Raw genomic sequence first — 14973 nt, 5'->3', positions numbered from 1 at the left:
ATAATACAAAGATGAGTTTGCTAAAACTCATAGATTCACTAATAGGGTCATGTTTTCGTTATAAGACTTACGTGATCTTAGCCAAAGTACATAAAAATAACATCGTGTTGGGGTATAGTTTTCATGTTTAACTAAGAGGCAGAATTTGGTTGGTGTAATGTGATTGGTGTTGTTATATCAATGATAGATAATTTTCCATCTAGTAATCAGAATTTTAAAATTTAAAGCCAATTATTCAAATTTATCTCAATTTACCCTTAAATAACTAATAAACAGTGAAATTTCTTATTAAATTTCAATAGTTGAAATTCTCTTTTCCCTTTGGTTATGTGTCTTCCCATTTCGTGTAAACTATATCAGTGTTTATGTTCTTGTCTCTTGTAGGGTGAACTGGATGACTTGGAATATATGTATGACCTCTTCTCGGTCATCATACACAAAGGGGGCTGCTATGGAGGGCATTATCATGCGTACATTAAGGACGTCGACCACTTGGGAAACTGGCAATTTCAAGTGAGCACAGACAGTAGTTAGAGATATCTTTGCACTTTGTTTCCTTTTCTAGTCCTATTATTTGGTGAGAATAATCTTTTGCCATTCAGTATGTATTCAGTCTGTAGAATACTTTTAGAGGCACTGAAAGTCAATATAGAGAGGTTTTAAAATTTTCTAAATAATTTCACACAGGAAAAGAACCAGCATAGTAAAAACACTCCACCTAGATTCTCCAACTCTTAACATGTTGCCACGTTTGTGCAAGTACATGCACACACACACACACACACACACACACACACACACACACCATTATCATTGTTAGTGCCGAACCATTTGAAATTATTGGGTCGTCGGGAAAATCATGACGTGTTTTTGCATTGAAAAACATAGAAAAATATGTCATGACTTTCCCAATGAATGACCCAATAATTTGAAGCCATCAGACCCCGTTACACCTAAATACTTCAATGTTTATCTCCTGAGAACAAGGCCATTCTTACATAAGCACAGATCAAAATCAGGAACTTGAGCATTGATATAATACTGTTATCTAATATGTAGCTTATATTCAGATTTCATCGGTTGTCTGATCCAAATCCTTTATAGTGTTTCCTTCCCCACTCACATCAAGTCCAGAATCATATATTCCATTTAGTTTGCATATCTCCTAAGCCTCCTTCAGTCAATAATGTTCCTCAGCTTTTTGTTTGTCTTTCATGGCACCGACCCAAGATGGGGAAGGTTTTCCTCCTATATTGTCTCCTAAGAGTTTCCTAGTTTTGCCTTTCACATTTAAAACTCCGTTCTTCCTGGAACGCTTTCCTATGAATGGTGTGAGATGTGTGGGTACCCAGCTGCCCCTCCCGTTTATTGAATGATCCATTCTCCCCACTAATCCACAATGCCAGCTCTCTTACATCCAGTGCTGACTTGTGTGTGCATCCATTTGGGGCTCTCTTCTGTTCCATGGGTCTTTTGTTTATTCGTAGGTAAACACCACAATGTTAATTTTTGTAGCTTTATCATCAGTCGTGGTATCTGGCAGGACTAGGTGTCCGGATGTGTCGTCATTCTGCAGAAGTGTCCTGCCTGCCTTGGCTTTTTATGCTTCTGCAAACGTTTCTAGAATCAGCTTGTCAGCATTCATACACACACACACAAAGTAGTGGGGTGTTGAATCTATGTGCGAAAACAAGATACATCGTTTCATTTTTTAGAGCTCCTTTAACCTCTTATAAAATTTTAAAATTATTTTCTCAAGAAAAGAACTTGCAGATGTTCTGAGGAAAAGCCCCCGCTGGGACTCGAGTCCCAGTTATTTACAGTGGGAAAAATTAGAATGTATTACACACCAACCCCAAACTCTCAGCCAGTTTCCAAAGTGTAACTGAAACACAGTAAAACGTCTGTATGTAACTTATAAACCATCAGTTAGAATGTAGAAGACTTAAAACACCTCTTCCTGATCATCAAACAGGTGATGTTGTTGGTGGATGGTTACTCACAGGCAGCGACGTGGCTTCTGTGGGCACCGACTGGCTTCAGGCACGTTCCCTGTGTTGACATGCAGTTTGCTTTTCGGAACATTTCTGTATTTCTGATGCTCTATCGGTTGTACTTGGAATGTCTTGAGAGATGTGTATATTTTATAAAGTTTGGATATTAAAAAAGCAAAACTGTTCCTCCAGGAAAATGTTTCCCAGGGAGACATTTTGCATGGCTAGATCTGTCTTCGTATTTTTTGGACTGTTTGCCTAGTGTATTGAAATGTAGTTATCTTTGGTCTATTGATTTTATAACCAACCATCTTGCTAAACCTTCTTATGTTGTAGACATATTTGGGAAAAGACAGTTTTGTTTCACCCCTTCCAGTCCTTTGCTTTCCATTTCCTTTATTACTAGAACTCCAGCTCTGAGTTAGGAAAGCCACTCAGGAATCACTCTCAAATGCTTATGCCACGCGTGCCAAGATGCCCGTGTGCTGGACACGTTCCCAACCAGATGGAGAGAAGCACTTCTGTCCTCCTCGGATCTGGTGCAGCCCGTGTTTCCGCGCTTTGTGTGCGCTGATTCGATCCTGTTACCCTCCTGCCCGCTGCTGTCTTACATTTCCGAGGGCCCGTGGTGGAACGCTCTTAGTCTGTGGAGCGTTCCCTCCCACCCTGTCGAACAAGTATATTAGCTTTATTTCATTCTCTTGAAAAGGCGAAGTTGACGTCTTTCATTAGATTCTGGTAGAAGCTTGTGAACAGGTCTGATAAGTACTTGTTAGTCTCTTCATGTATTTTTTTCTTTTTGCCTTGCCCACCGTAGTTCTTCGTCTTTCCCTTGCAGTTATGCTTCCGTGCGTTGTAACCTTTTCCCCAATATTGCCATGTCTCTTCAGTCTTAGAAAGTGCTCCCACCTTCCGCAGTTCAGCCTCCACCTCAGGGAGTGTGTCTTTGCTTTCCTCAGTGCCTGCTGCAGCTTTTGCTCAGCCAGTGTCTAGCTGGTGGGATTTATCCCCAGTCTTTTGATGCGTACAAATATTTATTTACAGTTTCATTTTCAAGTTGATCATTGAGGCCATGCACAGAGGGAGCTTCACACTGTGGTGAGGCAGCGTGTCCCAAGGGTAATGATTTATTCCAGGCCTTCCTTTTGGGTTGTGCTTTCTTGGGCATCTCTGCAGTTGTGTGTTCCTTTCTTCTGAATTGATTGGCTCTTTTCTAGCTGTGCCAGGCTCTTTCCGGTCCTGTTAGGTGACGTGAGCGGGCAGGCAGCCATTTTTTCATTCTGTACTGTGTCTCTATTCTCGGAGCTTTGTAACTGTATCAAGGTCTCCATCAAGGCTCACAGAACAGTCAGAAGATGGCTTTCTGTCTGTGCTTAGTATATTTCTGTATTCATGGCTTCCAAGGAAGCACCCTATTGTTAACTTTTTTCCTACTCTGTTCTTTAAGAATCAGTAGCTTTTCATCCAGAGCTTCATGGTGTTCAAATGATGATGAGTGCTTTAAGAACTCCAGCTTCGGTAGGTACTCCTGGACACTGCTTGTCTTTTTACTGCCGGTACCCTGAGATCTCGTGTGCCTGGAGACGAAGGATTCCAGGTGTTCTCATCATAGCCGGGTGTTGTTCTTTCTGCTCATAGTTTGGCGAGTTCTTCCTCTTTGAGGAGCTGTTCCCTGCATTCCTGGAAGTTCTTTAGTGGGTGCTGTCTGCAAGGATTAACTGTAATGGCGAACTTCATGTAATTCTCCCTGGGTTACAGTCAATGTTTCAGGCTTTCTTGGCCTATTTAGAAGGTGAATCCCTTCTTCTAGGAGGCCATTAACTATTCAAAATGTGACTCGAGATGGAGCTGTAAAGAAGAGCCTGATCTGGGCCGGCCGAGTGGCGCGATGGTTAAGAACTCGCTTGGGATGCCAGAGGGCCCCGGTTCGGATCCCACATGTGAGGGCCAGTGACACTGCCCTCCACAGCTAAGATGCTGAACAACAGCTCAACCTGGAGCTGGGCTGCCGTGAGTCGCCGGCGACGGCGTGGGCTGCAGTCCCTGTGGCAGTGGATTGCCATGGGCTACCGTGTGTAGCCAGCAGCCAGCGTGAGCGGCCAGCAGCCGCAGTGAGCGGCCGTCCAGAAGCCGGCGACTGATCTGCCTCGCCAGAGAAGAGCGCAATGATGGTGCCAACTTGGGCCAGTGAAGCAATGTCCTCCACAACTAGACTGAAGAACAAAACGACAGCAACTTGTCTGTTCCCCTTCCTCCCAATTCCCCAGCGCTGTTATCCCCCAATTCCCCAATAAAAATCTTTAAAAAAAAAAAGAAGAGCCTGATCTGTGCCTTCTGCTTCCTGGGTGGTGGGGGACTTTTGCTTCACTGACGGTTGACATCACTTCTAATACCTTCTTGTATATCTGAGGAAGCACGACAAAGAAGGCTTCACAACCGTTCCGGTTGGTGGCCCTGGACTGATGTCCACTGGACCCGCCTGTCACCACAAGGCCAAGGCTGGCGGCCACAGGCAGAGTGAGGAGGCCTGGGCCCAGCCCATATGCCGCCTGCACCAGCCTGTCAGATAATGGACACTGGCAAGCCTGCCTCTCCTTCCAGCCATTTCAACATTTCTTTTTCCTTAGTCATAAATGTCTTTAAATGTATTAAAGATACTATTTTATTATTCTGTGTCTGATAATCACAGTATCTGAAGACTTTGTGGGTCTGATTTGGATTTCTGCTGATTCTTTTTCTTTGTGATTTTAGACTGTAGGCTTGGTTGGTTGGTTGGTTTTCTAAGAATATGATTGACAGGACTAGTTTGAGGCCTGAGTTGAAAGTACCTTCCTCCAAAAAAAAGGCATGTCTTTGTCGCTACCACATGCCTGGGGTCACTTCCAACCCTTAACGTTGAAATAAGATCTTGTCTTAGTGGTTTCAGAGCCATACAGCCAGTGTGAATTTAGGCCACAAGCCCACATGAGGACCTACTTGTGATTATAAATTATTAGAGGAAATGGTTTTCCACCTTCATCTAGGGTCATGGGCAAAGCAAGCCAGTTCCTCGCTGTTCTTTACTGTAAGGTGGATCTTTTTCTAGGTTGTGCTTATGTGAGAGTGTAGCCCTTTCAGGTTTCTAGCTTTTTGCTGGAGTCTATCTTGGTGGTGTAATAAAAATACACATATTTGGTCTTTGTCCCAGGTTCCTGGTATGCAGCTCCTTGGAATTTCCTGAGTGCTAGGCATGTCTGTTGTTCATAATGAACCCCTTTTCAAACCATACCTGAGTTTATGCTAATAAGTTGACTCTTGGTGGAGACCTAGGTACCTCCAGGGTGAGTGCTAGTTACCAGGGGAGCCAACCCCGTGTTTAGAGGGTTGGAACTTTGAGCCCCACCCTCTGACCTGGGGAGGGCAGAGGCTGGAGATGCAGCACCCAGGGCAGCTGGAGACCTCAACTCAGGATTTCCTCCCGGGATTCCCATTCTCCTTGTTCTCTGAGGATTTTCCTGATGTTCTCTTGTGAGCTCAGCGTGTGTTTAAAAAGATGTTTTTGTTTTTTTTATGTTTTACTTTTTTCAGCATTTTTTATAATTTTACAGCAGGATGGTTGTATTTCATCTGCCATATTCTATTTATTATTATTACCATTATTATTTTAAGATTTTATTGGGGAATTGGAGAAGGGGAACAGTGTTGGGGAATCAGGGAAGGGGAACAGACAAGTTGCTGTCGTTTTGTTCTTCAGTCTAGTTGTGGAGGACGTTGCTTCACTGGCCCATGTTGGTATTATCATTGTGCTTTTCCCGGATGAAGCAGTCGCTTGCCGGCCATTGGACGGCCATTCACAGAGGCTGCCAGCCACTCATGGTAGATCACAGCATCCCACTGCAGCCCCACTGCAGCCTATGCCGTCGCCAGCGTCTCACAGCAGCCCAACTCCAGGTTGAGCTGTTGTTCACCATCTTAGCTGTAGAGGGCGCAGCGTCACTGGCCCTCATGTGGGATCCAAACCGGGGCCCTGCTGCTCAGAGCTGGCGTCCCAAGCCAACTCCTAACCAATGCGTCACACGGCTGGCCCTATTATTTTTGTTTTGTGTTAATTATTTAGGTCTGTTTGAATTTATGCTTTTAAGCCAATTTAAAATGCTTTTGCTTGATGGAATGTATGAAAAAAAAAGTTATTTGACATGTTCCTAAATAACTTTATAGAATAGAGTGAAAACTTGGATCATCAGTAAATGGAAGGGAGTTTTAAGCTGAGCTTGCAAAGATGGGTAGGATTTTATTAGGGCGACACAGGTGAATGCGGATAAATTGGATGAAGACCAGAAAATGTTTTGAACTGAGTGTTAATGAAAACACAACATACAGCTGTGTACCAGAATTTGTAGGATGCAGCCAAAGTAGAGCTTAGTAGGAAAAGGGCACTTTTCTTAGTAGGAAAAGGGTGTGTATTGTGCTAGAGGCTTTACTTACCTCACAATCCTGATTTACAGATAAGGCCAGAGAGATGTAAAAAAAACTTGTCTAGAATTATTCAACCAGAGCTGGAATTCAAAGCCAGGTCTGCCTGCTTCCAAAGTATATACAAATTACTATGATGTTTTTATTGTCATTTCTCCATCTTGAAACCTCCATAACACAGCATTCCTATTTTGTTAATTACCTTTTAAAAGATCATTGATAGAAGCTTTTTTATTGTTTTTTTTCCTAGGAGGAAAAAAGTAAACCAGATGTGAATGCGAAAGATCTTCAGAATGAAGAAGAGATTGATAATCCACTGATGATTCTAAAAGCAATCTTATTACAGGTAGAAAGAGACAGACAGACAGACAGACAGACAGAAAATATATATCAGATATAATAAATGAAATTTAGTTGGGCATGTGTATATATATCAAATATATATAAATTAAATTTAGTTGGTAGAGCTGATATTGTTACTTTTCCTTTGGGCGTTTTCTAAGTCTGTTTTTAAACATTTTTTATTGGAGACTTCCTGGTTATAAAAGAAATACATATTCATGGTAGAAAACTTGAGAGAAAAAAACTAGAAAATATAGAAAGAAAATACAAAGTGTAAATAAATAAACCAAATACACTCAGTCATTGTTATATAACACTTTGACCTATATTCTTTGCATTCTGTTTGACTTGTATTTATACACATATATTGGGATGGGGTTATGGTTTATTGTTTGGTTTGGTTTGGTTTGGTTTGGTATTAAGTCTTTTAAATAGTATTGGGATTTACTTTACATACTGTTTTGGAATTTACTATTTTCCCATATTATTTTTTTAACATCTGTAGGATCTGAAGTTATGTCCCCTTTTTCATTCCTAATATTGGTAATACTTCTGTATTGCCAAAAAAACTGTATACACATTTTAAGAAAGGAAAAAACTTAACTTTCTTAAAATTATGCTGATGGTAATCACTTTGAGCACCTCTTGTAATTGCAGAAGTCAAACGTGACTTGTATTCATCTTTTGTTATCGGTATATATTATTACAATTTTAATACAGTTTTTTTTCTTTCTTTAATGTGTATACATTTTTTTGGCACCCTCTGTATATGGCTTTTAATGTTTCCTTAGTACCCTGTTGTAAAGATGGTAGGTCTCCTTTTGTTTATTCATTCATTTTTTTGTGTGTGTGGGTAATTTTTTTTTATTAAATTATTTTTTATTATGAAATACCCATTTTTTAGAATTAGTTTCAGCTGTACAACACAGTGCAATAGTTATACTTTTACCCCTTGAAGTGACAACCCCCTCCCCCACTCCGCTGCCCCATTTCCCCCCAATATCATACATATCTATTACAAATTCATTCATTCTTAATAAACAATGTTTTCATAATTCTTTACTAGGGACCGAGGTTGAGTCCTTTAAACTATATTGGCCTATGGCCGCTGTATTAGTCTGCTAGGGCTGCCATAACAAAGAACCACAGACTGGGTGGCTTAAAGCGATAGACATTTATTTTCTCACACTTCTGGAGCCTGGGAGTCCAACAAGTGTTGGCAGGTTTGGTTTCTCCTGGGGCCTCTCTCCTTGGCTTGCAGATGGCCACCTCACTGTGTCCTCACATGGCCTTTCCTCTGTGCATGTGCATCCCTGGGGTCTCTGTGTGTGCCCAGATTTCTCTAAGGACACCAGGTAGACTGGAGTAGGGCTCGCCCTAATGGCCTCATTTTAGCTTACTTCTTAGAGACCCTTTCTGAAAATAGTCGAAATTCTGAGGCTTATAGGGATTTACCATAATGAATTTTGGAGGGGGGAAACATTTCATCCTCTAACAGTCACTTCTTACTCCCTTTTAGAACTTGTTTATACTTTGAAACATTCAGAAAAGATATTAATAATCCTTTTTTGCTCTTAAATCTTCTAAAAATCCCATATAATATCAGGAATCCACCAAACCTCAGAATATTCTTTGAATATTGCTCTTTAAATGTTTAGACTTTGGGACATGAAAAGTGTCGAAATTCAAGTTCTAAACTGAGACTAATTCACTTTTTTAAAAACCTTTTTATTTTGAAATAATTATGGTTAATCCACTTACACATTTGCTGTTAGAGCCACCTTTAATTATATAATCTTGTGTTGGTCCCTTTGAATTTGTAAGTGTTGCAGTTAGCGCGTCAGATTTTCTTAAATGATTCTGTGTTTCTTTCATAAGGAGGAGAGTAATCTAATTCCTGTTGATCAGCTCAGCCAGAACCTCGTGAAGAAGATAGGGATATCTTGGAACAAGAAGTATAGAAAACAATACGGACCACTGCGAAAGGTAACACATGACATTCTTATAGACACTCCCATTCCCAGGAAATTGTATCATGATCCCAGAATCATGAATTCCTTTGCAGAAGGAAATTTAAATTAGGTGAAAATAAAATCAGTATTTTTGTGTAATAGTTAGAATTCAATTGTTATTTATTAAGTATTTTATAGAATCAGGAAGAAAGCAAAAAGGGGGGATGGATAATCTCAAGAGCAAAAAAATGTCACAAAGTTCATACTCTAAAATTTATCATTTAACTTATAGAAATGTCTTCAGCTATTCACCCGAATTTCACTTGACCTTTCTTTTATACTCAGTTCTGGTAAACTTGGTGATCTGGTTTCCTCGGCTGTAAGATTAGATGCAAAAACTGGTACCTCCAGAGATAAGATATAGGGACTTGACTGAAAACAAGGAAAGCAACAAAACACTTAGTAAATATTTTGGAGCTATTTCTTACAGGAGTTAAGAGCTCACATACAAGGTCAATAAGTGTTTAAGTGCATCTTTTAATTAGGCCACAGTTCTTAAAAGGATATTAGCTTAATGCCCCTGAATTCATAGAAGGTTTTAAGGTTTTCATTTAAAATGATTGGATCAATGTTTCAGTATTTTACTTTTAAGCTATTAGTTGTGCAGGTTTTCAAAAAATATATAAATACCCTTTATAAGTTCGAGGATGTTAGCTTTTATTCATAGTTGACTGATGGTTCCATCTTGAGTACAGGTTGGATTTTATCAAATGCTGTTTGTTTTATATCTATTGATATGATCACATGGCTTTTCCCTTATTCTGTTAGTGGCTGATCTTTTTAGTGTTAATCAAATCTTACATTTGAGTTAAATCACACTTGGCCATGACACATTTTTATGTATTGCTGTGTTCATTTGGCTCATTTATTAAGGACTTGTATCTGTATTTATGAGAGAGATCCTTCTTTAATTTCCTTTTTTTTGTAATGTCGCAGATTTTATTATCAGGGTTATACAGGACTCATAAAACAAGTAGGGAAATATTTCCTTTTTTATATTCTTGGAAAGAATTTCCCTAAGATTGATTATTATTTCTTAAGTGTTTGATGAAGCTGTTTAGACTTAGAACTTTATTGTAATATGGTTTTAAAATTATAGTTTTAATTTCCTTGATTATAGAGTTATTTAGTTGTCTATTACTTCTTGCATTATTTTGGAAAATTATATTTTTTAAGGAATTTGTCTTTTTACCTATGGTGTCAAATTTATTGACATAAAATTGTTCAAAATATCCTATATTATCATTTTAGTGTCAGTGGGACTTGCCTTTTTTTCATTTCTGATATTGATAATTTGTTTTTTCTCACTTTTTTTCCATCAGTCTCGCTAGGGGCTCATCAAGTTTATTAAACTTTCAAAAAACAAACTTTTGCCTTTGTTGATTTTCTCTACTGCTCATCTGTTTTTATTTCATTGATTTCTGCTTTTGTTTTTAATTATTTCCTTCCTTTTATCTCTGGGATTTAATTTGATCATCTTTTTTCTAGCTTCTTGAGGTGGTATCTCAGTTTTCTAAAAAACTTTCCTTTTGATACATGCTTTTAAAGCTATAAATTTCCTTCTAAGCACTATTTAGCTGCAGCTATATTTGACATGTTTTCATTGTCATTTGTTCAAAATATTTTGTAGTGTCTTTGATTCTTTCTTTGACCCGTGAGTTTTTTTGAAGTGTGTTGTTTAATTTCCAGATATTTGGGGGATTTCTAGTTACTTTTTTGTTGCATCTGTAAATTGATTTCTGATTAATTCCATTGTACTTTGAGAACATGCTCTTAGTTCTTTTGAATCTTAGACCTGTTTCATGCCTTTGCCTGAACTCTCCTCCACCTTGCACTGCTGCAACCTGGGAAGCAGTAGATTAGTGCAGAACGCACCCTCGTTTGCTTCCTGTTTTTGAAGTATTGCATGCATTTTCTCCACTTTATGCCTGCTTTTGGTTACTCTCCAAACAGTGTTGTCATTATTTTGCCTAGTGTTGATCATTTTTATTAGAAGGGTTAGTTCAACAAAAGTTCTCTGCCTACAAGAGTTGATCTTCAACTATCAAAGAAAAAATTGGCTGTACAGAAAGTTCATTACTCAGAGGTTTCAAATTGTTGATATTTTACTGTACTTAAAACAAGTTAGCTACAAAACTGTTTTACCATCTCTTATACAGTGTTGACAATATGTCGTTGTGTTGTATGCCCTGTGCCTTTCTATTTGTGATAAAAATAATACTTTTGATTAGAGTTGCTATTACCATAGATTAGTTCTTTCCAAGAGACAAATGAGATAGTCACCTTTCCGTAATGATTGATGAGCTCATTGCCTGTTACATGTGCCTCCCAAGTGGCTTTCCAGATGAAGCGAATGTGTGCTGAGAGAAAAGGAGGAGATGCAAGGGCTAGTGAGAAGTAGGGAAGGAGAGGAGAGGGAAGCAGGGGATGGAGACGCAGGATAGGCAGTGGGAGAGAACATTTTTTTTCTTCATAATCCTTTAGCTAAAAGAACCTAAGAAAGAGTCTTTGGGATTATGACTCAAGCCTTTCTATTTCTAAGCTTGGATTTCCTGAGCCAGCCTGTCAACTTCCAGGACAGAAAACATTCAGCTTAGCTTCAACGTAGTTAAACAGAACTGTAGGCTTAGAATTGCTACCTGAATTTGTCTGAGTCACTGGGTTTGAAATGATCTTCTGTTGTGCTTCACTGCGTGGTTTTGTTTTGTGCTTTGTTTAGCTTGCTTTAAACATTGTACAGCTGTTTGTTTTACCTAATGTTTCAGTAAAGCACTTTTTAAAAACAGTGTTATTGAGGCATAATTAAAATATTTTTAGATTGTGACATGGCAACTTTTTTCTTGATATAACTATTAGGCTGTTTAGCAGAGAGAACTCTGACTTTCAGTAAATGTTTCATTACGGCCCAAATGGGTTTTTTTCCTCCTAGCTGGCCAGGCCAAAAATAAAGGTGAAGTAAAAATATCTAATCACAGAAAGGAAGATGAATTTTTTTTTTATCATGTCTAATTTAAAAAAACTTTTTTACTAACCTAGTATTTGTTATTTGTTCCTGTCTAGTTCTTACAGCTTCATTCTCAGATATTTCTGCTCAGTTCAGATGGAAGTACAGTTAGCCTACTGAAGAACTGTCCTCTGCAGGCTGAGCCCAGATTCCAAAGGAATGATCCGCAAGCATTCAAGACACTTACCTCAGAACCCCCAGCATTAAATGACAGGGCCTCCTGTCCCCACTGGTTTGATATAAATGATTCCAAAGTCCAGCCCATCAAGGAAAAGGATATTGAACAGCAATTTCAGGGCAAAGAAAGTGCCTACATGTTGTTCTATCGGAAATCCCAGTTGCAGAGACCTCCTGAAGGTATGGAGAGAATGTTCCTGTGTGTTTCAGTGGATGACTTTAGAAGAGAAATGTTAAATACTGTTTGAATTGTCACCCTCTTAAAAGGAGGTTTACCCTTGCAACATTTAAAAATATTTTTAAGCTATTATAACAGCAATAAATATATGATGCCAAAAGGGTTCCAACAGTCTATCATTTTTTTTGAGATTATGTATTTCTATTAAATTTCTTCTCCCCCTCTAATAATATGAGGCCATAGTCAGATTTTCAAAATTGGATTTTCTTGGACCGCCCCATCCTTAGGCTTGGCTCTGTCATTCAGCCTTGTGTTGCCTCCAAGTTATAAGTGGCATTGGTCTTATTTTTATATGTTCCCTTTTATTTTCCTGTCTTATTTCCTTCCCCTCAAGGTAATGTAGTGTCTGAGCAATTGAAATACCTTTGAAGCACTCTTTGTTGAAACTTCTAAGAGAGCTAATACCATGGAGGTTACGCCCGCAAATGATGAATGTTTGAATTGAAGCCACTCACATGAATCAGCCTGTAAGACTTTGATCACTTCCCAAAGTCTACTCAAAAGTAAAACGCTGACTAAGAAAGCTCTTTAGATTGAGATATATCTGTGATTAGAGATGAGGACACTGTTCTTAGAGAATGGGAACAGCGATCATTGTTATAAAGAATAAGAAAGCAGTTAATAATTTGCATGTGAATCAAAGGAAAGTAACTTACTGGCTCTGAAGCAGTTACATAACTATCCTGTTAACCAGAAAGGGCTTTGTATTTTTCTGAGGGGGGGAAAAAAGACATAGTAATGGTTCAGATAAATATATTGCCAAGCAGAATTCAGTTATAAACATATATATTAACAGAAAAAGTGTGTCTTCCGATGGAGTGTGGTCTTTTTCACTATATTGAATTTTAGTATGTACATAATTGGAATATGTACTAAATGACAGTTTTCTAATTAGCCCAGGAATTGAATAAAGGTCCAGCCAAAATCTTGATGGACTCTTTTGGGGAATAAAGGAATGGGACTTGACAAAATGATTCTAAAATTTACCCAGAGGGATAAATTAGTGAAAACTGAAGAAGGGACTTCTGAAGGAAAATTTGCTCTGTCAGTAAAATCATACTAATAGAGCTATAGCAATTAAGACAATTTGGTACTAATGCAAAGAGGTGGGTGGACCATTGAATGGAGCAGTAAGCCCAGAAATTGATCTGACTCTTTTTTAGATTTTAATCCATGCTAAGGTAGCTTTTCAGATAAGCAGGGAAAAAGTGAATTACTCAATAAATACAACTGGGAAGTCGGTTAGTAGCTAATCACTTGAATTAGCAATTAGTAAAATCAAGTGATTATACTAACCACTTGAATTTACTATTTAAAATTATATTAATCACTTGAATAAAATTATAGTTCTTTTAATGTTCATGTAAAAAAGGAACCTTAAAATGTATAAAATGTAAATGTTATTCTGATCTTAAGGTAGAGAAGACTTTCTAAGCTTAAAAGCAAAGAAAGAAAAAAATTAAGAAAAAGTGATATAAACCTTAAACAATATTAAAAGGCAAATGATAAGCTCATAGGAAGCAATGTGTCCCACTGTCCTCAGTAGTAAATTGGGAAAAGGATATAAATAAGCAACATACAAAAGAAGAAATAGAACAAGCAAACTGCAAAAAAACCCACAAAACATTTCAGTCTAACCTGTAATCAAAAACGTGAATTGAAACAGCAACGGGAAGACACTTTTGCAAGTCAAATATTACTAGTAATCTGGTTGTTAACAGTTAGCACTTCCTCTATAACTGGTAGGTTATAAAAGTGATACAACCTATTTAGTTGTATGTATTTAAAAATCTTAAGCCAGTAATTCTACTTCTACAAATTTGTCTTGAAATAATCAGAGCTGTGTATAAATATTTGTGTTTATAGATGTGTTACCCACATTATTTTATGATAGTGACTAATGGTAATCACCTAAATAAATGTCTAACAGAAAAAGATTGGCTAGATTTATAATTATGCTGTTTATAGAACAGACTACTATGCAATCATTTAAAGCTTTGGAAAAATACTCAACAATATATGAAATGAAAAAGCAAGTTACAAATTTATTGAATATAATCCCATTGTGTAGCAAATTTAAACAAGTGTGTGTGTACATACACAAGACACATTGTGTAGGTATAGAAAAAAGACCAGAAGTATATGTATATATCAAATTTTAGCAGTATTTCTTAAGGTAGTGGGATTACATGTAATATCTATTTCTGTTACATTTTTAAAAATAATTTTCAGAATTTTTAAGTGACCAATTATTACATTTGTTACAGGAAGAAAATAGTGGGTTTTTTGGTTTTTTTTAAAGTATATTTAAAGAGGGTTGAAGAAATGGAACTCTTCTAGCTTGGCTTAAAGAACTGTTTACCTTTCATTTGTTCTAATGTGTTCATTTTGCAGATGGAAAACTGAGATCCCAAGAAAATTAGTATTCACACAAATAGTCGAAGCTTTTCTAGCTCCCAGCTCGGTCCTTTCTAGTTGCTCTTCAGCAACCAGATTTCATTTAGTCAGCACAAGTTAATGAAATGTTTTGTTCACAGCTCGAGCTAATCCAAGATACAGGGTTCCATGCCATTTGCTAAATGAAATGGATGCAGCCAACATTGAACTACAAAGAAAAAGGTAATTATAACTTTTAGAGTTCGAATGGTTTTCTGGAGATTGAGGATCTAATTTAGGTCTTAAATATTCGGTAATGAAAATTTAAAAGGAAAAAGTCAACTAGTTAATGCCAGTATCTCTTTCACTGCTGAATTT

General features: G+C 37.8%; 1 protein-coding gene across 12 annotated transcripts in view; it reads left to right on the top strand.

Annotated features, from left to right (window-relative positions):
• The window catches only part of USP40 (ubiquitin specific peptidase 40), a 72092-nt gene that overhangs the window by 13739 nt on the left and 43380 nt on the right, over positions 1-14973 (top strand). For 11 of the 12 annotated variants that reach the window (XR_002122418.1, XR_002122413.1, XR_002122417.1 and 8 more), the window contains 5 exons: positions 385-513; positions 6697-6792; positions 8667-8774; positions 11861-12161; positions 14757-14838. Coding sequence is in view for 9 of the 12 variants with exons in the window: in XM_019629276.1 (XP_019484821.1) it covers positions 385-513; positions 6697-6792; positions 8667-8774; positions 11861-12161; positions 14757-14838 (716 nt within the window). In the remaining 3 variants the exon portion in view is untranslated. The remainder of the gene's footprint in view (positions 1-384; positions 514-6696; positions 6793-8666; positions 8775-11860; positions 12162-14756; positions 14839-14973) is intronic. The other variant, XM_019629299.1, reaches the window with a different exon arrangement.

Source organism: Hipposideros armiger, unplaced genomic scaffold, assembly GCF_001890085.2.
Source record: "Hipposideros armiger isolate ML-2016 unplaced genomic scaffold, ASM189008v1 scaffold_17, whole genome shotgun sequence".
Classification (NCBI taxonomy): Eukaryota; Metazoa; Chordata; class Mammalia; order Chiroptera; family Hipposideridae; genus Hipposideros; species Hipposideros armiger.
This window is presented reverse-complemented; position numbering and strand designations above follow the sequence as displayed.